This window comes from Alternaria ethzedia, assembly GCF_023757985.1.
Source record: "Alternaria ethzedia strain BMP 0044 chromosome Unknown scaffold_20, whole genome shotgun sequence".
Classification (NCBI taxonomy): domain Eukaryota; kingdom Fungi; phylum Ascomycota; class Dothideomycetes; order Pleosporales; family Pleosporaceae; genus Alternaria; species Alternaria ethzedia.
Genome location: NW_026056213.1, coordinates 452,053 through 471,495, shown reverse-complemented (window position 1 = coordinate 471,495; position 19,443 = coordinate 452,053). Strand labels below are relative to the sequence as shown.

The following is a 19,443-nucleotide window of genomic DNA, read 5'->3' as shown; positions in this document are numbered from 1 at the left end:
GCAGTGCCGTGAATCCTTTCACCTTCAACCCGTTTTACCGCCCAATTACTTTCCTCTTACCCCTTGCTCGTTACTTTTGAACGTGTCAGAACTTTGCAAACATGCTGGTCGATCTCGGCATTGCTGTGCGTGCGAACGACCCAAGCGCCGTTCCATGCCTACTGGAGAAGCTGTCAGAATTCGGGGGCAAACCCTCTGTTGATCACAATGACACTCGCATGGCAATGCTTTCGCAGGCTAAAGCGCTCGTCAGGGCGCTGCAGACTCCCCGTGAGACCATGATCGAGCAGAACTGGGCCCAGGTATGTGCTAGATCTTTGTAGAGTTTTCTGTATCTAAGTGGTGTCACTAGCCCGGCTGCCATACCGCCATCACCACCTGCTATAATGCAGGTGTGTTTGGTGTACTTGGAGACAAACCAATGAAGGTGGACGACATTGCGAACAAGCTTGGAAAGCCTCGCGAACTGTTGGGTAAGCTTGCATACTAGCGAATCGTTCCGCGACCTCGCTTACACTGGCAGCTCGCTTGATGAGGCACATTGCAGCCATGGGTTACATCACCGAGACCGACAGTGATGAATACATGGCAACAAACTTCTCGAAGGCATTGACTATCCCTATCATCGGAGATGGCTATCCAGCCCTGTAAGTGTTCTCGGTGCTTGAGACGTTACTAGACTGAGTCCTGTGCTGATCAAATCAGTGGTGGTGGAGCCCACCAGTCTTGCAGCAAGTTCTCGGAGTACTTGCAGAAGAACGACTACCAGCTCACCTCGGACATAACCAATGGGCCTTATCAGTATGCTTTCAATACTGAGCTTGACATGTTCCGGTATCTGGATACACATCCGCCCCTGGGTCAGCAATTCAACAACCACATGGGTGGCTATCGTCAGGGTCGACCAAGTTGGATGGACTCGAACTTCTACCCTGTGCAGGAGCAGCTGATAGACGGTATGGACAACTCTAAAGACGCCGTCCTGTTGGTAGACATTGGCGGCGGTTACGGTCAGGACATCCAAGAATTCAGGTATGCTGCCACAAGGCCTAGTCCAGATTCGTATGCTTACGACACATTTAGAACGAAGTATCCTCAGGTACCCGGCCGGCTTGTATTGCAGGATCGACCTTCCGTCATCGATGGAATTGAGCGACTGGATCCCAGCATCGAACGTATGGAGTATGACTTTCATACTGAGCAACCATTGAAAGGTACGTCTGGCAGCTGCAGAGTTACCCGTCAGACGCTAATAGACCCCCAGCGGCGAAAGCATACTACATGCACTCCGTGTTGCACGACTGGCCCGACGACGTGTGCAAGAGCATTCTGAAGCAAGTTGCTGGCGCCATGAAGAAAGGCTACAGCAAGCTTCTTATCAACGAAAACGTCATTCCGGACAAGGGCGCGGACTGGCAAGCCACTGCTTTGGATATGATGATGATCACCCTTTTCTCTTCGAAGGAGCGTACGTATTCGCAATGGAGCCAGCTGTTGGAGTCGCCCGAACTTAGTTTGAAGATCGTTCGTGTCTGGACCGTTAAGCATTCGCAAGAGAGCTTAATCGAATGCGAGCTAGTTTGAGTCTTCATTGGCGGGGATGAAATCGCTCCAGAAGCTTGTAAAAAGAATAAAAGTTGTATACCTTACCTCCCTTCTGCTAAGTTTCGTTGCTTTGATGTTGCCGACGTAGGCCGAAGCGGTGACCTATCGACAGTAAAACAGTGACCTATCGACAGTAAAGCGGTGACCTATCGAATTCACTATCTCGGACTAGTTCGTGTATTAAGGTAAGCATTGTGCCTTCCGACTCTCCAGATCGTAATTTCCACTGCGAAACATCTTCGATAACTCACCTTAACAACCAACGACTTCACCATGGCGTGCGGAGGAGGTTGCTGTGGCCCCAAGAATGCGGCAGCGACATCTACCGCGAAATCAGATGTCGCTTCTGCAGTTACCGTCGATCAGTCAACAGAAACTTCGAGCAGCGCGATGGCGACTAGCCAGCCCGGAATGAATGCAACACTCGCTTCTTCTAGTTCTGAGCCTACTGCCTCTCGCGCTAGCGTCAACAACCTCGAGGATGCGACAACAAAGCCAAAGAGTTCGTGCTGCTCCTCTTCAACAACTCCGCAATCAAAAGAAGCGAAGGCACCTTGTGCTTCGACACAGCCAGCGGAAGAGGCCAAGCCGAGCATGTCGTGCTGCTCAACATCGGCACCTGAGAACACAATGCCATCCAGCTCATGCTGTGAACCATCAGCTCTCCAAAATTCGAAAGCATCCAAGTCTTGCTGCTCTTCATCAGCACCCGAAGAGCAAAAGCCGACAGACTCCTGTGGTTCACCATCGGAAATGCTAGCCTCGAAGCCGAAGGGCTCCTGTTGCTCATCGTCGGCACCCGCGAAGGCGAAGCCGACGACCTCATGCTGTACATCGTCTACGCCGGTGAAATCCGAGACGAGAGGGTGTGGCAGCAGTAGCTCGAACAAAACGGGTGCACCAACTTCCTGCATTGGCAAGACCAAAGATGACTGCTGCGCAAACGATAGCAAAAGCATCTCTGGAGAAACATGTACCAGCAGCTGTTGCGCAATCGAGAACACTGACGGCGTGAAGACTGCCACATCCCCACCAAAGTCCTCCTGCTGCACGCCGGCACCCAAAGAGTGTTCAAATCCCCAGCCAACATCTTGCTGTCCCCCAAAAGACGCGTCGAAATGTTGCAGCAACAAGAAAGCGGCTGTGGTGAACACCACCGAGATAGCAGGCGACAACACCGACATCGAAAAAGGCGGCGTCGCACGCGAACACATCGCCATCAGCGTCTCAGGCATGACCTGCACAGGATGCGAGACAAAACTCCAGCGAACCCTCGGCAGTCTGAACTACGTCAGCAAACTGCAGACCAGCCTCGTCCTCGCGCGCGTCGAGCTAGACATCAACACCAACCTCGCGACCGCCGACGATGTTGTCAAACACCTGCACCGCACAACCGAGTTCAAATGCGAGATCGTGTCGAATCAAGGCTGTAGTCTGGATCTCGTCTGCTCGGGCGACCCTTCAGCTTTGGTCAATGGACAGTGGCCGGAGGGAGTGCTGGATGTGCGTCGCCTGGGCAAACAAACTATACGCGTGGACTACGATGCGAAGATAATAGGGGCGAGGGATTTGATGAGCGACGCGTGGAGCCAATCGCTGCAACTTGCACCACCGTGTCCCGATTCTTCCTTGGAAGCTGGTAGCAGACACGTCCGCAACATGGGGTTGTTGACATTGCTTTCTGCCATCTTGACCATTCCCGTGTTGGTCATGGCATGGGCTCCTCTTCCCAAGCGCGAGATCGCGTATGGCTCTGCGTCGCTTGCACTTGCAACTATCGTTCAAGTTGTCATCGCCGGTCCTTTCTATCCGAAGGCTCTCAAGGCTTTGGTCTTCTCGAAGGTCATCGAGATGGATCTGCTCATCGTCCTGAGTACAAGCGCCGCGTACATCTTCTCGGTTGTTTCTTTTGGCTTCTTGGTCAGTGGAAAACCTCTGTCGACCGGCGAGTTCTTCGAGACGAGTACACTGCTGGTCACTCTCATCATGGTCGGTCGTTGGGTGGCATCGCTGGCGCGCCAAAAGGCGGCAGAGTCCATCAGCATCCGTTCCCTGCAAACTCCTACCGCCTTACTAGTTGACGATGCAGAAGAGCGAGAGATCGACGCCAGGCTACTGCAATACGGAGATACTTTCAAGGTTGCACCAGACTCGCGCATCCCCACGGACGGTACCGTCATCTCCGGCTCTTCAGAGATCGACGAGTCAATGTTGACAGGCGAAGCCCAACCCGTAGAGAAGCACGCCAGATCCGCCGTCATCGCTGGCACAATCAACGGAAGCGGAACGCTCACCGTGCGCCTCACCCGATTACCTGGCGACAACACCATCACGACTATCGCAGGCATGGTTGACGAAGCGAAGCTTTCCAAGCCCAAGATCCAAGAGATCGCCGATACCGTAGCCAGCTACTTCGTTCCCGTCGTAGTCGCCCTGACAATCATCACGTTTGTCATCTGGGTCGCCATCGGCGTTGCCGTACGGCATCAATCAGGCTCCGAAGCGACCATCGAAGCCATCACATATGCCATCACAGTCTTGATCGTCTCATGCCCCTGCGCCATCGGCCTCGCGGTCCCCATGGTCATCGTCATCGCATCCGGTGTCGCAGCGAAACGCGGTGTAGTCTTCAAGACAGCGGGCAGCATCGAAGTCGCATACAAAACCACGGATGTAGTGTTCGACAAGACTGGTACGTTGACGGCAGGGAAGCTGGCAGTGGTGCGGGAGGAGTATGCGGAGGTGGGCGGGGAGGCGAAGGCTCTCTTGCTGGGTCTGCTGCAGAACATTAAACATCCCGTCTCGGCAGCTATCGCCACGCATCTCGCGTCGCAGGGATTTTCTGCTTTAACGGTACCGGATGCTAAAGTCGTGACTGGCAAAGGTGTCGAAGGAACGATTGATGGCCAGAAGCTGCGCGCCGGCAATTCGAGATGGCTCGAGCTGTCCGACGATCCACGCGTCCGTAACATGCTATCCGAAGGCCTCACCACGGTTTGCTTCACCGTCGAGAACGCGCTCATAGCCGTTTTCGGTCTGCAAGACACGCTACGACCTGATGCAGCCTCTACTATTGACCATCTCCGATGCAGCGGTGTCAATGTCCACATTCTATCTGGCGATGACGACGGCGCTGTCAAAGCCATTGCCGCGCAGCTCAACGTCTCGGAACACACCGTCCGCTCTCGTTGCTCGCCGGCGGACAAGCAGACGTACATCAAGGATCTGCTCGCAGCACCTTCTACAACGCCATCAAGTGGCAAATCCCGGAAGCCGATTGTCATGTTCGTAGGCGACGGGACGAATGACGCTGTTGCTCTTGCGCAAGCCACAATCGGCGTCCATGTCTCAAGCGGTACTGACATCGCGCAATCCGCTGCTGATGTCGTCCTTGTTCGCCCTAGCCTTTCGGGTGTGCTGACTATCATCAATGTGAGTAGGAAGGCCATACACAGGGTTGCATTCAACTTTGGATGGAGCTTCGTTTACAATACTTTCGCTGTTCTGTTGGGCGCGGGCGCGTTTGTGCATGCGAGGATACCGCCGGAATTTGCTGGTTTGGGAGAGCTGGTCAGTGTACTGCCGGTAGTGTTGGCGGCAGTCTTGTTGAAATGGTCGAAAGTATGAGCATGTGCTTCCTCGCTCATGGTACGAGCATCCTGAAGGCTGTCACTTATCATAGCTACAACGACAAATAACTAAGAGAATGAATACATCACTAGTCATGATTCTCAGATCTTAGGTAGACATTAATTCGTAATCCAGTACTGATATAGACTACTCAAACACGTGGAGTTCAAGGGGGTATCATGCAACTCATCAACTGTCTCCCCAACACCAAATCTCTCCAGCTCAAGGCAAAAGCTTTTGCTCGAACTCATGTCGCTCGCGGTACTTAGCCAGAGCGATCGGAACCTCTCCACTGTACCCCAGCTCGCCCTGCGCCTTCTCCAGCTTCCTAGTCACTTTGCCGACAAGCCGAGCGATCCAACGATCGTTGGCCATGGCGTGTACAGTGTTCTGGCCGGCTTTGCGCATGCCCACCATGGTCTTGTTCGACGCATCCTTGAAGCCAGAGTCCACCTTCTTTAGGAATGCCTTGAAGCCATTGTCGTCATTGGCATTCAGTGTGGTCCCTGAAACCTCGCTGCTGTTGGTATTGACTGATGCAAGACTACTAGCTTCGCTATCAGATGTAGTGACACGCCTCAGCTCGCGAAGGACCTTGGCCTCCTCGAAGTCCTTATCCGACTCGATGACCTTGGTGGCTTTGACAATTGCGGCGACAAAGTTAAGAAGGTCTTGGTGGAACTGTGCCGGGAGATGGGCATGTGCGTTGACATGCATAGAAGCCTCGTCTCTCTTTAGCTTTTCGAGCTCTTTGAGATCCCGAACCTGCTTCGGGGTAGGATCGGCTTCTTTTATGGCAGATTCCATCTCAAGCAGGTCGAAGTCGCTCTTCTTCTCCGGGAAGATGTGCTCATGGTGGGGAAACAGGAATGTGGGAATCGTGAGAACAGCATCCGCACCTCCTAATCGTACAACTTGCTTAAGTTCGACGGCATCCGGAAGAATCCTGTAAGCCATGACATCGGAGATCTTGAAGTGGGTCGTGATGTTGTAATTGGTGTTGATGGGGAAGTGGGCTTCGCTAGCAATCGGGCCCAATTCCACAGCGAAATTGGCATCTGCGCACCAGGCTGATATCCGCGCTTCCAATCTACGAATCTCGGCATCTTGAGCTGAGTAATGCTTGAAGAAGTATTTTTGCATCAAGACAGTGAACCATTTCCCTGAGCCAGCTGCCGTGACGGACTTGAACTTGACAGGATGGAAGTAGCAGATGGGGCTGAGCATCAAGCGATAGAGGAAGGGTAGCCGATGTAAGAATTTCTTTACATTTGGGTACGATGTTTTGCGAAGAGTGGAGACTCTGATCGATTTGGTCGGTGGGTGAGGTATCGAGGGTTGCCCGTGGATCTGGGTACAAATCGCTGCCCGGAAATCATCGAGGTTTTCAATATCCAAGCGCACTCCCGGTTCTTCTTTTGACTTCTTCGTGTTTTTTGTGTCCTTTTCGTCGTCGGTCAAGCTAGCCTCCGCTCGTGCCTTCGAGGCCTCTACCAGCCCCTCCTTTGCTTTTGTAATGGCGCTTGTGTCGTTGATATAGCGTACCAGCTCTTTGTACTTTGTGTGGGCGCGCTCCTCATCTGGTGAGATCTTCTTGACAGATGAGAATGCGGATTTGGTGTCTTCAGCCTCGGTCGGTATCTTCCCGGCCGTAAGGTTTCGGACCATATCAGCCGGGCGGCCGTTGGCGTTGCCTTTCATCGTTGCCGCTCTGAGGATGGCAGTGTTGGTGACGACTACAGATTCATCGTCATCTGGTTCTGGAACGCCGTACTGTACGTCTCCAAAGGTGACTTCCCAATCCCCACCCTTCACATTCGCATACACATCGTCGACAGTTATCTCGCGGAAGAGGGGTACGACGACTTTGTCGACTTGGATGCCGAGTTCAATGTCGTCAGCGAGCTTTATCCCGGCTTCAACTCCATGAGCAACAAGTGTCATTGTGGAGAGTGAGAGCGTGACTCCCCGGACGACGAAAAGTCCCTTGACTTCGGTGTCAATTTCAAGAGCAGGCAGGTCGAAGAAGGCTATCTGATCGTTGATAAAGTGCAGGTCTCGTAGGAAAGTCTTTCGCAGCGTGCGGCGCGCCAGTGCAGCAGGTGCTTCGAATTGGAAGAGACAGGTGATGAAGAGTACAGGCCAGCAGAGGGACCAGAATACCCAGTACAGAAGCCATGATGTCGCGCATACTGCGTAAATGAAGTTGACAGTTGCAAAGATGGTCCACACGGGAACGAAGGGTAAGATACGATGTCCATAAGCCTCGCCTAGTAGGATGGCGTAGACAAGTATGGGCGCTCCAGAGATAACCCATCGTAGCGGCCAGGAGAGAGTAAGGGCTGCCAAAAGAGTGGCAGTGAGAAAGGCATCCGGTATTAGTCTACTGGTAAGCTCGCGTTTGCGTTCTGGCTCAAGCGAAGGCCCAGGTGCAGTCGGCGGAGGGACAGGTTTTCGCTTGGAAGCAGCCGGCGCTTCACGTCTCGGGGGTGAATTCATGCCTTTGAGGCTCCGGAAGGTAGAGGGGTAAGGTCAAAGGGAGTAGAGGTTCCGATGGAGAGAAAGCATCGTGTTTGTGGAAAATGACCTAGTGCAGGCGCGGTCATTCAAGCCCTGGAGCAACTCGGCTCTGTTGGTGTGACGTCATGTCCACTGCCGTGTTCGGACTACCCCCGCACCCAAAGCAGAAGGAACAATCTGAGCCAGACCTGATTTGTCGCAGGAGAGGGCATGATGGCTGCCGCGGTTGGCCAAGACGTGTCTGTATAACCGTTGGATCACCGCTTCCACCTGTCGATCGCCTGTCCTGAAGCCCAGGTTTCCATGTATTGAACGGTGACGTAAACGCGCTAGTGGCTCATTGGTCACATCTGCAGGAACGAGGGCAATGAAGGGATTAAACAGGTCTCTACCTCCCGAGGATGATTTCATTCGGGTTCCATCATGTACGGCCTGGCGGAAATCCAGACCAGGTCCCATTCGAGAACCACGTACCCGCTCTCGTAAAGTCGCTATATGCTACGTTGCCAAACAGTTTATAATTGATGAACGCAAACCGGAAGTACTCATCCTTCGCATCATCCGAACGACTCCAGGTGAAGTTTCCTGTGTCGCTTCCACCAATGCCCCGATACCTTTCCACATCGTTGACCACCACGCTGACGCCTTGATATCCGCTGAGTAGACTCTTCCATGCGAATGTAATGCTCGAATTCTTCACGATTGTCTCCAAAATAGCTGGGACACCAGATCCGAGCTGGCCATCCCCTCTCAGCGCCGCTGCAGTCTGCAGTATAGAGTCAAAATCCCATCGTGCAATACCATTGACGAAGAGTCCAACGAGCAGGCCTTGACACAGCAAGCTCACACGTGTCTGCATCGCAGTACCTGGAAGGAGTAGGAGGGCGATTATGTAGTGGTGTATCCTAAGTGTAAGCTTCGGCATAGCTGCAAGGATACCCAGCCCAAGGCCCAATGTAGCGTATAGTGCAAGATAGCGTGGCAGTCGCCCTTCCCTACGGAAACACCATGCTTGGTACAAAACGACGGCAAACAAAATCAGCACGATGATTACTAATGCTGTGATAGCACCAGGCTGTTGTCGGATGTCGTTTCCTGTAAGGCGCTGTATGGGTATACGTTCAAATGTATATTTACCCAGTGCGCCAACCCAGGCACCGCCTATCCAGAGTATGGTCTTTTCGATTTGCGCCCTGCAATTACGCAGAGACTTGCGAACACTGAACTTATAGAAGAGGGCAGCAGCCAATGCCGCAGGCAAGAAGCGACCAAGTGTTGTAGAGGCCAAGGAGGCGTAGTTTGAGTACGAGGGCGGATCTGATGCCATGCCGGTCTGGAAGAACAGAATCGTAAAGACGGGTGCAAAGAACGTCGCAGGGCTCGTGGTAAAGATGCCGAACAGAGCAGTGAAGATGGTCGAGAGGATCAGCAGATTCCAGCGCGGGTCTTCGCATTTGGCCGAAGCCTCACCAAAGGTAAAGGACATTGGAAAGTGCGAGTCGAAGCCAATGCTGCTGATGCCATGTCGTGCCACAGCGCCGAAGCTGTCGCGCTCTCCTACCAAGGAGAGAACACCGCAACCGCCGCTGCCATCGCTGATTACCCCAGCGTGGATGGCCGCGGAGCATATGAACGAGTCCCCGCGATACACAAGCCCATCGCCCTGGGAATCCGGCGTGCCGCCAACCACAAGGGATCGATAGTTTATAACCTGCGGACCGATTGCGCGAGGGTTTAGGACTTGGGCGCTCGAGCAACCGGCGGGGCAGACGAAGGCGAACGAGGCGTTGGAGAAGGGGAGGCAGTTGCGGCCGTCGGTTCCGCAGCTCTCTAGAGAAGGCCTGGCGACGATCAGTACAGTCATCACAGCTCTGCGTACAAGAGGAGAGGCCGTACCACAGGTTATTGATACACGACAGCTTGACAGGCGCCCCCAACCCTCCAATGTCAGACGGAAGCCCGCCGTCACTGATGACTACCGCGAAGACAACAATCCACACGATGCACGTCGCCGCATACACGCAGATGCGCATCCATTCTGGCAGCCGCGCGAGCAGACGCACAGGCAAAGTCTGCCAGCGCTCAAGAAAAGGCGTAATCGTGTATCTGCCCGGCGGCTTCGGCCCTTTGACCCAGTCGACAACGTTGCGGCTCCAGCGAGCGACGGGCGCCGGCGTGCGCGCGCTGAACCTTTTCCTCCATGGCGGGGTGACTTCTAAGTTCTGACCATTCGGTGCAACGCGGTCGCGGGAAGGGTCGCGTTTGGTCCCATGCTCGAGGTCCATGGTTTCCGGCACCGCGCGCTCGGGCGTGTCGCGTGCGGCCATTCGGGGGGTACACGTGCGAAAAGAACGACGACAGCGGCTATGTACTCGCGATTATCATGTTGCAGAAATGCCAGAATACGAACAATAAGTATGCGACAAGGGAATATCGACCTAGACTGAGGTGGCGCACGGCAAGCATCATCGACTCGGACGGCTGCTGGATTGATCCACTTCGCCGCGCCCGAGGCCTCAGAGGCTGGTTCCGATGCACCCGCGAGCTAAACACCCAGTGGTCCTCTGCTCTACAACCCCATTCCGGATGCGAGAATACCGCTGAATTACACCTCGTTGCGTGAGGCCGGATACGAGTGCCGAAGCCAGGCACAGCCACGCTCGTTGCATGAGTCTGCCGAGTCGGAGCTGAGCATGCCTCACATTGGCACCGTCGAAAATGTCGCGACAATTCCATAATGAACAAGGCCATCATTACTGTTTCTGGTCGCGAGCAGAAGACGAAATATTTCAGAACACTCTCCATGGCAAGAATGAACAATGCGCTGCTGTTTTATCCAGAGTACACGTTATCTGTAGATCTGACCTACATGAGCTGTCGGCAGGGCTACCGTTCCTTTTCTTGTATCATCAACCGGACGGCCTCCATCAACTAGATACGTACCACGCGGCCATCGCAGTGGTATCATTGTTCAGACCGGTCTCGAAGTTCCCGCCGCATGCGCTACGTTTCGAGTGTCGACACAAACTTTGGCGTCCTCTGCGAAACAAGTGCACGTTTGGAGGAACCCCATGAAGCGGATACAACACCCCGAAAACCGTAGCTGGTGCACCACATGGTCTCAAATAGGCGACAGATCTCCCTGGTACAGGGATCGTGCTGGTCATGTTTGGTACTGAAAAGTCGCGGTGGGCGTTCCCTTGACCAACCGCATCTCGTGGTAGCAGCCCACACCGAAACGTTCACCCGCTTCAGCACGTTTTTGGCATCTGGTACTTTTTGTATGGAACCACTAATAGCCGGCTGGGGTATGGCACCCGCGTTACTGCCATTTCAATATCCTCGCGTGCTGTGAATCTTCCTCGCCTCTATGGGAATCTTACCTCGCAATGGCTGCACCGAGCAGACCATATGATACCCCACCGGTGCTGGTACGCCGTAACAATCCAAGGATGGCAGCTACGCCCATCGTAGTCGAGGGCAAGAATGAAGAGAACATGGACTTGGACTTGGGGACAGGCGGGACGAGATCCCAACAATCGGATACGAGCAAGAACGAAACTCCGGAAGGTGCACCACCAATGCCATTGTCACGGTCACTGGACTCTCTTATGGGTACACAGGGTGTACTCCCATCGCAGTCCGAACAGCTCTCAACACTGGCTGTACCAACGCCTACCGATGGCCAGGGATCACCACTTCAAGCTTTCACCGCACCTTCGTTATCGATGAATGCCACCTCGACCTTCTCTCTTAACTTTGTAGCATCTACCATCCGGCCAACCCTTACTGTGCAAGCAGATGCTGTCGCGATGAACGAGGCCATGACCATCCAATCTGCTTCAACTGCAGTCCCAGGCCTTCTAGCGGACTCTTTCGCACAGGATGAAATTGCAGCCCTTCCCGGTGTCAACCAAGACGACCCTTCATTGGGAACAGTACCTGGAATGAACCAAGGTAAGCTCCTGATGAAGAACACCCCTTGGGGACGTGCACGGAGTGCTGACTTCCATCTCTTTAGAAACTCCTGTACTGTTGACTGCACCTATAATGACACCTCTCGCAACCCCTGAGAGTTCGACTGTGCCGTCTACAACTTCGGCGATGACAGTCGAAAAGCCCATGCCTGGAAAGAATCAACCGAAGCCTACGATGGATATTTCTGCAGTGTCATTCATGATTCTGAGCGACTCCCGCTCAACGGCTATGTCAACTATATCGTCTTCTTCGACAGTGAGCATAGCCACTGAACCCTCTGCGAGTTCTTTCTCCCAGCCGCCAACATTGGTCATCTCGACTTCGTCCTCGACAGCGTCCTCGACAACGACAAAGCCTTCATCGCTACCTCCAGTTCTCACCTTTGTCACCGTTACGCGAACAGCAGAAGCCAAAGAAGACATACAGCCATCCACTCAAACTATCATGGCGCCACAAGCTGTCACCACACGACAGTCCGTATCCTCAGGGCTTCGGACATTGTCCCTAGCTTCCGGATCAGCCATACCTTCCAGTCTGGCTACCGCCGTTAGTGTCGAGCCGCAGCACGGCTTGACACCCCTTGCAAGGACACTGTTCATCCTTTTTGGAGTGCTGGGTGAGTACCGCACCAGAGTCTTGCACGACGAATCTAACATGAACACAGGCTTCGTCACGATCCTCCTCGCAATCGGTGTAACCTTGATAATGCGATCGAACAGAAGGCGCGCACAAGCAGCCCGACAACAAGCCGCTGGAAGCCCCATCAAAGACATCGAAGAATACGATGGCTACGGAAACATAACCCGCGTATCCGCCAACAGCTCAATCAAAAACTTCCTAACCGAGCCCGAAAAAGCCATTGTAAACCGCGCCGCTACGCCAGACGGAGAATCAGACGTAAGCACCCTCCAACCCCAACCCCCAAACCCAATACAACGACACTAACGGTGTTCTTCAGGCAAGTACAAAACCCTCCAGCGCCCTCACCGAAGCCATCAACTCCTTCATAACCAAATCGCGTCGCCTGACATACAAAATATCGCCCTAGAGACTGTATGTAGTAACGAAGAGGTGGAATCAACACATGCTTGAACGGGTCACCAGCGCAACCTCGTACTATAATCGTTGCAGGACTTGATAATCAACTGTACATAGCATGACAAGACTGTATATAAAAGATGGACATCGTTACAATAATCATACAAAATGGGTTGTGAACATTGATCTCCAACACCACTAGCCTCACGCGTCTACCAACTAATCCGCAATGCGCGTATGTAGCAAGACGACACCAAAGCCGCGCATGATAGCTAGGTGTAGTAATCTCAGCACCATCACGCCACAATCAGCACGCCTCAATCAGCACACCTTCGGGAAAGCCGCTCGTTCCATCCATCTGCATCCATCTGGCTAGCGGAAGTAACTAGTTTACTGCGGCGTAGCGGCGTAGTCCTTGCGGAAAGCGCTAGCGCTCGAAGTGCTTACCAGCATGAGCGTTAGTGGCTGTTAGTGCTGGGTTCGACGGACCCCACGCCGGACTTGCTACTTAGGGTAGGTTTGGGGTGGTCAGCTTGCGGGGAGTGGGAATGGTCTGGGAGGGGCGTGGATGGTGAGATGGAAAAAGGTGTGGGGGCGGGAGGAATGTGAGTTGGGTTTGGGATGGGCGAGGCTGAGGAGGGGGTATTAGGGTGTGGGAGGATCGATGCGAGGGGGGGTTTTCTTGTAGAAGTGGGATGGGGATGCATGTTGATTTGTTTAATACTTAGTTTTTACCTGATTGCTGTAGACGCTGGAGAACGGTAGATTTTGTCTGGCTTCCACAGACTTGGCGTGCCTTGTTCTGGGGTTGGTGTCATACGATACGGGCAGGCTAGCTACCTTGCAGCAGCCTTGTAAGCGTCCAGAACGTCCTGATCATAATAGCTTGTATGCACCTCCTTTGCTATATGTGACAATTGATGGCAAACGAATGAGTGAGTTGCTCATCAAATTGGGAAAAGAGCCTAGCGATACCCAAGGCAGATAACCTTCTGGCTAAGTAGGAGCAAAGAATGCCCTATAGTAGACGTGCAAGTACACAGTCTCCTCGCCAACTTGAACATCCCCTGGCAATGGAAACTCCATCTTGTCTGTCTCTAGGAACCCTGCGTCGGACATGAGCTTGAAAAAGACTTCTTCACTCGAGTGGCGCATTTTCATTGCGATGGCAATCCTGACTTTAGGGTTTGCTCTGGAGAGTCGTGCAAGCGTCTTGACTAATGCGGGGCTGTAGTTGTAAGTCAGCAGTACTCCATGCATGTGAAGTGGGTGAGAGGAAGCATACCTGCTGTCTGGGTTGTAGGTGCAATCAGCAGCGAGAATAAGATCGAGAGGCTCTGAGCTAGACTGTACTTCACCAGGTAACTCTGCATCCCAGTCCAGTTCCATGAACGCGAGTGATGCACGTGGTGCTTTGACTGCCGAGTCGATGTTACGCTCAACGATCTCTCTAGCCTCTGGAAGGTCAGTCAAGAGAACTTTGGAGTTGGAGACAGTTTGAGCGATTGCAATGCCGACCATCCCGCAGCCAGTGCCAAGTTCGAGGACATTCAGATGGGGTTCAGATACAATACCATATGGTAGTAAAGCTTCTGCTAGGCTGGATTTTGGATTATCCAGAGCCGTCATTTGACATGAGAGTGTGATACCAGCGTCCCTGTCATATGATTAGCACCTCAAATAGATTGTAACAAAATTGGATATGCATACCATAGATGCCTCGCTATGCTTTCTCCCGTCTCCTCCCAGATAGTAGTGATGGGTCCATCTGGCAGCTTGAACCGTCTTTCGACTAACTTCAGAGCATCTTGGTCCGACGCGAATGGTGGGCTCCAGGCAGATACAACACCCCGAGCACCTTTTTCTGTTATGGCTGCAAAGTCATCGTATGTTCGTTTCGGCTCCCCACCCACTCTTACTCGCAAACTCGAGTGAGAAGCTTGAGATTTAGGGAGCGGGAAAGTGATGGGCAGACTGCGCATGCCGGCTGTCCATTGCACAGTCGACCATACTATCACGCTTTCTTCTGACCCATCTGCAGTTGCTGACAACTCTGCTGCTAGCTGGATGTCGTGAGGGAGAAAAGAATCTCCAAGGTCTGAAGTAATGGTAATCAGACAGTGGACTTGCTTTCTCGACGTGCCCTTTTCAGCGACTACGCGGGGACTTTTGAGGAAGCGGACGTATCGCATGGTTCATTGTAGGATTGGTCGGAAGGGGCGTGCCGAAAGCAGCAAGACTGTGGGGGTGAAAGGCTGGATTGATGTGGGTGCTGGGACGGCTGGCGCAGGGCTGGGGAATCTGAACCTAGAGCGCCAACCGAGCCGCATCTCATCGACCACGTCGTCATACCTCAGTGTGTCAGCGTGAATGCGCCTGCTGTCCTGTTGAAGCCAATGCGCTGTCGCATCGCAGCACTCTGCTGCTCCACGCAATACCCACCCGCTTCCACTGAGTGCTAGTCACCGTCGTCGTCATCGTCACCATGTACCGTCGCAGCGACCCGCGGTGGAATCGCACGCTCCATCAGATCACAGAGAACCTCGAGCACGCAAACGAATCGGCGCAGGAGAACATCTACGGCTTCACGCAGCGCTATGTTAATCCGTGCTTCTCGTCGATAACCCAATGCGTCAACGCGTGCACGGCGCCATGCTTCCCAGCGCACAACGACCGCCGGCGCAATCGCGGGCGGTCACGAGGCCGGGCAGAAGTCAGCTTTGACTTCTACGACGACTGGGAGGACGATGAGAACGACGGCCTTCTGGGCTGGGGCAGCGACAACCTCGACCGCTTCCTCGGCGGCGCTTCCAATTATGGCGCAACATCGCAGCCTGGCCGGCAGAGCGGCATGAGTTATGGACAGCGAAATCGCGACCCAAGATACAACACGCCGCGCCGGAAAAGCACGACGCTGCCACGAGATGGTGCCCAAGACCCGACTCTCATCCCGAGTTCCTCGTACTTTGGCTTCTTGGGACGCTTGCCTTTCAAGATTGGCGGCAGAGGACTGCGATACAAGCCCTCGGCCGCAGATCTCATAGAGCACCCAGGCGCGACAAGAAGAAACCGTGAGGAGGAAGAGCCACTGATAGAGGACAGCGACGAGGATGCACTCGACGGGCCCGAAAACAAAGGCCACCGCCGACAGCGAAGCAACACGCACACATCGGGCCACACAACCGACTCCCTCAGCTCGCGAGGCGACATCTTCCCCAGCGAAGACGAGCTGGAAGACGCCGTGCCCCTCGACGACGAATTCACCATCGCCCTCGAGCGCCGCACAACGGGCCAATGGAACGAAGACACGCCCAGCAGCAACAAGGCCCGCTCAAGCAAGAGCAAGCGCCCCTCCGCATCCCGCGTATCCACCCGCACGCTCTCCTCCCGCAACACAAGCAACTCGGACAAACCGCCCCTCTCCGCGCGCTCCGTCTCAGAAACAATCGAACAAGTTCCCCCCACGCTCGACGAACTCTCGAAAGAAGAGGAACGTCTTCGTTTAGAAGAGGAGAGGGAAGTCAGTCGCAAACGGCAGGAAGCGCAACAACTCGCTGTCAAGCGCGGTCTAGCGCCCGATCAGCCTCTCTCGACCAAATCTAGTACGCCTCGTTCTGCGTCGCCAGCGCGACTTATGACAACGGTAGACTCGACTGTATCTCCGCTTGTACGCACGCCCGTTGGCGAGACTGCGCCGTCGATAGATCAAAGCGATGCGATTACTTTCCCCAGTTTCGTAGATACGCAGACGATGCCGGATAGTAGTGCGTTCTATGTGGATGAGAGCGATTACTCGAGTAAGGCTGTTACGCCGATTCGGCCACTGTCTATCAAAGACGAGGTGAGAGAGGAAGACGAAAGAGGAGGAGTTGGTGAAGGGCCATTTGTTCCGGCTAGGTTACCGCATTTTGGGTCTGGATAGACACTGGAATAGACGGAGAGATAGACGGGGATTGCTAGATGAAGACATATATTGCACTGTTATGATGATATGTAATGGGCATATGAAGAGACGCAGCGGGTAGCATGTGTTGTAATATAACAGTCTGAGCGATTCGATTCAATTCATCTTGTCAATATTACTATCGGTTGGCTAAAAGCCCATGTTGCCAAATGTAATCTGCTTCTTCGTCAATCCTTGGTATATCTCATCTAGCACGCCTCTCTTCCTCTTCTTATCCACCTCTTTCTCTTCCCGCTCCAATCGTTCATCCTCGTCTGCTTCAGCGTCTTCTTCTGTTCGCGGCGTCCATGCCGCTATACTGCCATCGGCATGCGCAGAATACATCTCTACATGATGTGGCCGCCACGCTAGACTTGTGATTCTATCCTTGATATTGCGTTGTCCCTTTGCTGTTGCACCAGACGTGCTAGGTGGGTTGTTCGTCTGGGGCTGCGGTGAGCGGCGCAGACGGCGGATCAGCTTGCCGTCAAAGAGCTCGTAGCTGAGTATCTCATGCTCGTTGGGGTAGAACATGAGATCGGCACCTGGCTGGAGGTTCTGCGTGGGTGCAAGTACGGGGATACGCGGCGCAAGCCCAGAGTTCTTGACCATGGGGCCGAAGTTTGCGAGGGTATTGGCGCCGGTATCCGTGTCCCAGACGCGTATTCGCGCATCGTGGCCGCAGGAGACTAGGTGTTTGCCGTCTTCTGTCCAGACGAGCCCGTTCACGGCGTCTCTGTGCGCTTGTGCGTTGGTAGCGTTGCGTGTAGACGACGCGGGCTTCCCTAGTATGCCGACTGAGTCCTCGAGATCCAGTACGCCCAGCTCACCGACGCTGCGGCGTACATCCCAGAAGCGTACACTGCCGTCTGTAGCTCCGCTCGCGAGAATGTGTTCGCGCACAGGGCTCCATGCTGTGGAGAGGATTGCGCCAGAGTGGCCCGCTAGACTGTGTGTGGTTGCGCCGGAACGCAGATCGACGAGACGGACGTTGGGGTGTTGGGTGGCGCATGCGACGAGAAGGTGCGATGCGATAGGCGACAGGCCGATGTTGTACACGACCGAGTCGAGATCGAAAGACGCTGACGTCGCAAGTGTTTCGCTGGAGTAGAGCTTGACGGTGTGGTCGTACGAGGACGTGAGGAAGGCCAGAGAATCGAAGGGATAGAATTGTATCTGCGTAATGCCCAGCTTGTGCTCTTCGCTCGTCTTGTTCACCGCCGTCAGAGGCAGATGTGTCTCTCCCGCCTCGGTTGCCGTGGTCTGCGCCTCGAGATCCCATACCGCGATGGAGCTGTCGGCACCTCCAGAAAGCAGATATCGTCCTTCGAACTTGTCGATTGTCAGCGCGTTTACTCCGGATATATGCGCCCGTATGCGCTCGCGTGGGTTGTCGGGAGCAGGCAGGTGCTGACTGAAGGTCACGGCGGGAGACGGTTGCAGCGCGTAGATAAGACGGGAGGTATAGGCGCGCTTGAGGACATGGTTGGGGATGAAGCCGTACGCGCGGTCGAGCACGTGTTGGGTGTTCATATGCGACTACATGCTTCGTGTGTGTTGGAGCGAGGGAAAGAAGAACCTTGGAAGGCGCAAACGGTTCCAAGGTTATGACGTTGTAGCCTGGCGTCCACACGCGACAGGGATCTGCAGTCGCAACACATTCACCAACGGGCGCTCAATCCTTGCAAGCGAGCCGCGTACCTTTGCACTCCGCCTTACCTTGGCACAAAAACAACGACAAACACTCCGGAGCTATCTTGCATGGCTGCTGTCAAGAAAAAGCTCAAGATCAAACGCACGAAGTTTCGCAAGCGTCGATCCACCGTCTACGATGCCGTCAAACGTAAGAGCCATCAAGTTCATCATTAAGACAGTTGATCTAAAGATGTCTAGGCAGAGTCGCCCGAACTGGTCTGATTCACAACATCTCTGATCCCAAGGCATCCAGGAAACCACTTCGGCCAGACGAGGTACTCTTCAAGCGAAAGAATGCGCCCATCCGATATGAGGAAGATGACTATTATCCCGCTCACAACAAGTTACCTCCAGACCAAAAGCTGCCCAGTGGAGATCTGGCTACCGCAATGAAAGCCTACATCGAGAGGTTGTGGGTCAAAACTGGACGACGCCGCCGCTTCTCGCGCAAGCTCATGCGAAGGACGTGGAGAGGCCTGAACGAAACCGCGCTCATTGCTTTGTGCATCCTGATGGAAGAAACGGCGCGCGATGCACTGGGTGAGACGGGAGATTTGGCTTTTACCGAAGCCGCTGAGGAACATGAACATGAAATTCTCACGAGTCTGAAGAAGGCGAAGAGGGCGAAGAAGAGTGGTGCGCAGAAACAGGGTACTGGTAAAGAGAAGGAGCAGCCAAGTGTTGATAAAGAGAAGCGGCCGGTTGAAAAGAAGACAGGGAAGCATGTGACGTGGGTTTCGTCCGATGAGTCGTCGTCGACGTCGTCGTTTGATGACTCAGAAGAGTCGGACGACTTTGAAGAGGATCTGGATTGAGTATCACAATACGTGGAATGGCGAAGTTCAGGAGTGAAAGGTTTTCATTTCGACCTGGAGCCAAAAGATTCGCAAGGAGGACTTGATGGGTCAAAGACGATGCCATATGTGTATCACCGCCTTGTGGGCCCGTTTGAACGCACACCTCTGATCTTCACGCCGTAATGTTCAAGTTCTACTGTAGAAAGGATATTACCGGGTGTCGTAGATGAGTGCCAA

The 19,443-nt window shown here is 53.8% G+C and overlaps 9 protein-coding genes across 9 annotated transcripts; 5 read left to right on the top strand and 4 right to left on the bottom strand.

Annotated features, from left to right (window-relative positions):
• Positions 1-101: 101 nt before the first annotated feature.
• On the top strand, positions 102-1,584 carry J4E87_007464 (uncharacterized protein; the record flags this gene model as incomplete). The annotated part of the gene is made up of 6 exons (XM_049379059.1): positions 102-302; positions 353-473; positions 548-647; positions 706-1,032; positions 1,084-1,214; positions 1,265-1,584. 6 exons carry the CDS (start codon positions 102-104, stop codon positions 1,582-1,584), a joined length of 1,200 nt encoding a protein of 399 aa, XP_049231329.1.
• Positions 1,585-2,838: 1,254 nt separating this feature from the next.
• Positions 2,839-5,232, top strand: J4E87_007463 (uncharacterized protein; the record flags this gene model as incomplete). Its single annotated transcript, XM_049379058.1, has 1 exon — positions 2,839-5,232. One exon carries the CDS (start codon positions 2,839-2,841, stop codon positions 5,230-5,232), a length of 2,394 nt encoding a protein of 797 aa, XP_049231328.1.
• A 225-nt stretch (positions 5,233-5,457) lies between these two features.
• Positions 5,458-7,734, bottom strand: J4E87_007462 (uncharacterized protein; the record flags this gene model as incomplete). The annotated part of the gene is made up of 1 exon (XM_049379057.1): positions 5,458-7,734. The coding sequence occupies one exon, from the start codon at positions 7,732-7,734 to the stop codon at positions 5,458-5,460; it is 2,277 nt and encodes a 758-aa protein (XP_049231327.1).
• A 442-nt stretch (positions 7,735-8,176) lies between these two features.
• Positions 8,177-10,082, bottom strand: J4E87_007461 (uncharacterized protein; the record flags this gene model as incomplete). Its single annotated transcript, XM_049379056.1, has 2 exons — positions 8,177-9,596; positions 9,652-10,082. 2 exons carry the CDS (start codon positions 10,080-10,082, stop codon positions 8,177-8,179), a joined length of 1,851 nt encoding a protein of 616 aa, XP_049231326.1.
• Positions 10,083-11,207: 1,125 nt separating this feature from the next.
• Positions 11,208-12,781, top strand: J4E87_007460 (uncharacterized protein; the record flags this gene model as incomplete). The annotated part of the gene is made up of 3 exons (XM_049379055.1): positions 11,208-11,712; positions 11,777-12,630; positions 12,692-12,781. 3 exons carry the CDS (start codon positions 11,208-11,210, stop codon positions 12,779-12,781), a joined length of 1,449 nt encoding a protein of 482 aa, XP_049231325.1.
• Positions 12,782-13,767: 986 nt separating this feature from the next.
• Positions 13,768-14,292, bottom strand: J4E87_007459 (uncharacterized protein; the record flags this gene model as incomplete). Its single annotated transcript, XM_049379054.1, has 2 exons — positions 13,768-13,999; positions 14,057-14,292. 2 exons carry the CDS (start codon positions 14,290-14,292, stop codon positions 13,768-13,770), a joined length of 468 nt encoding a protein of 155 aa, XP_049231324.1.
• A 964-nt stretch (positions 14,293-15,256) lies between these two features.
• Positions 15,257-16,693, top strand: J4E87_007458 (uncharacterized protein; the record flags this gene model as incomplete). Its single annotated transcript, XM_049379053.1, has 1 exon — positions 15,257-16,693. The coding sequence occupies one exon, from the start codon at positions 15,257-15,259 to the stop codon at positions 16,691-16,693; it is 1,437 nt and encodes a 478-aa protein (XP_049231323.1).
• Positions 16,694-16,864: 171 nt separating this feature from the next.
• Positions 16,865-18,247, bottom strand: J4E87_007457 (uncharacterized protein; the record flags this gene model as incomplete). The annotated part of the gene is made up of 1 exon (XM_049379052.1): positions 16,865-18,247. The coding sequence occupies one exon, from the start codon at positions 18,245-18,247 to the stop codon at positions 16,865-16,867; it is 1,383 nt and encodes a 460-aa protein (XP_049231322.1).
• A 228-nt stretch (positions 18,248-18,475) lies between these two features.
• On the top strand, positions 18,476-19,224 carry J4E87_007456 (uncharacterized protein; the record flags this gene model as incomplete). The annotated part of the gene is made up of 2 exons (XM_049379051.1): positions 18,476-18,557; positions 18,608-19,224. The coding sequence occupies 2 exons, from the start codon at positions 18,476-18,478 to the stop codon at positions 19,222-19,224; spliced, it is 699 nt and encodes a 232-aa protein (XP_049231321.1).
• Positions 19,225-19,443: the final 219 nt, after the last annotated feature.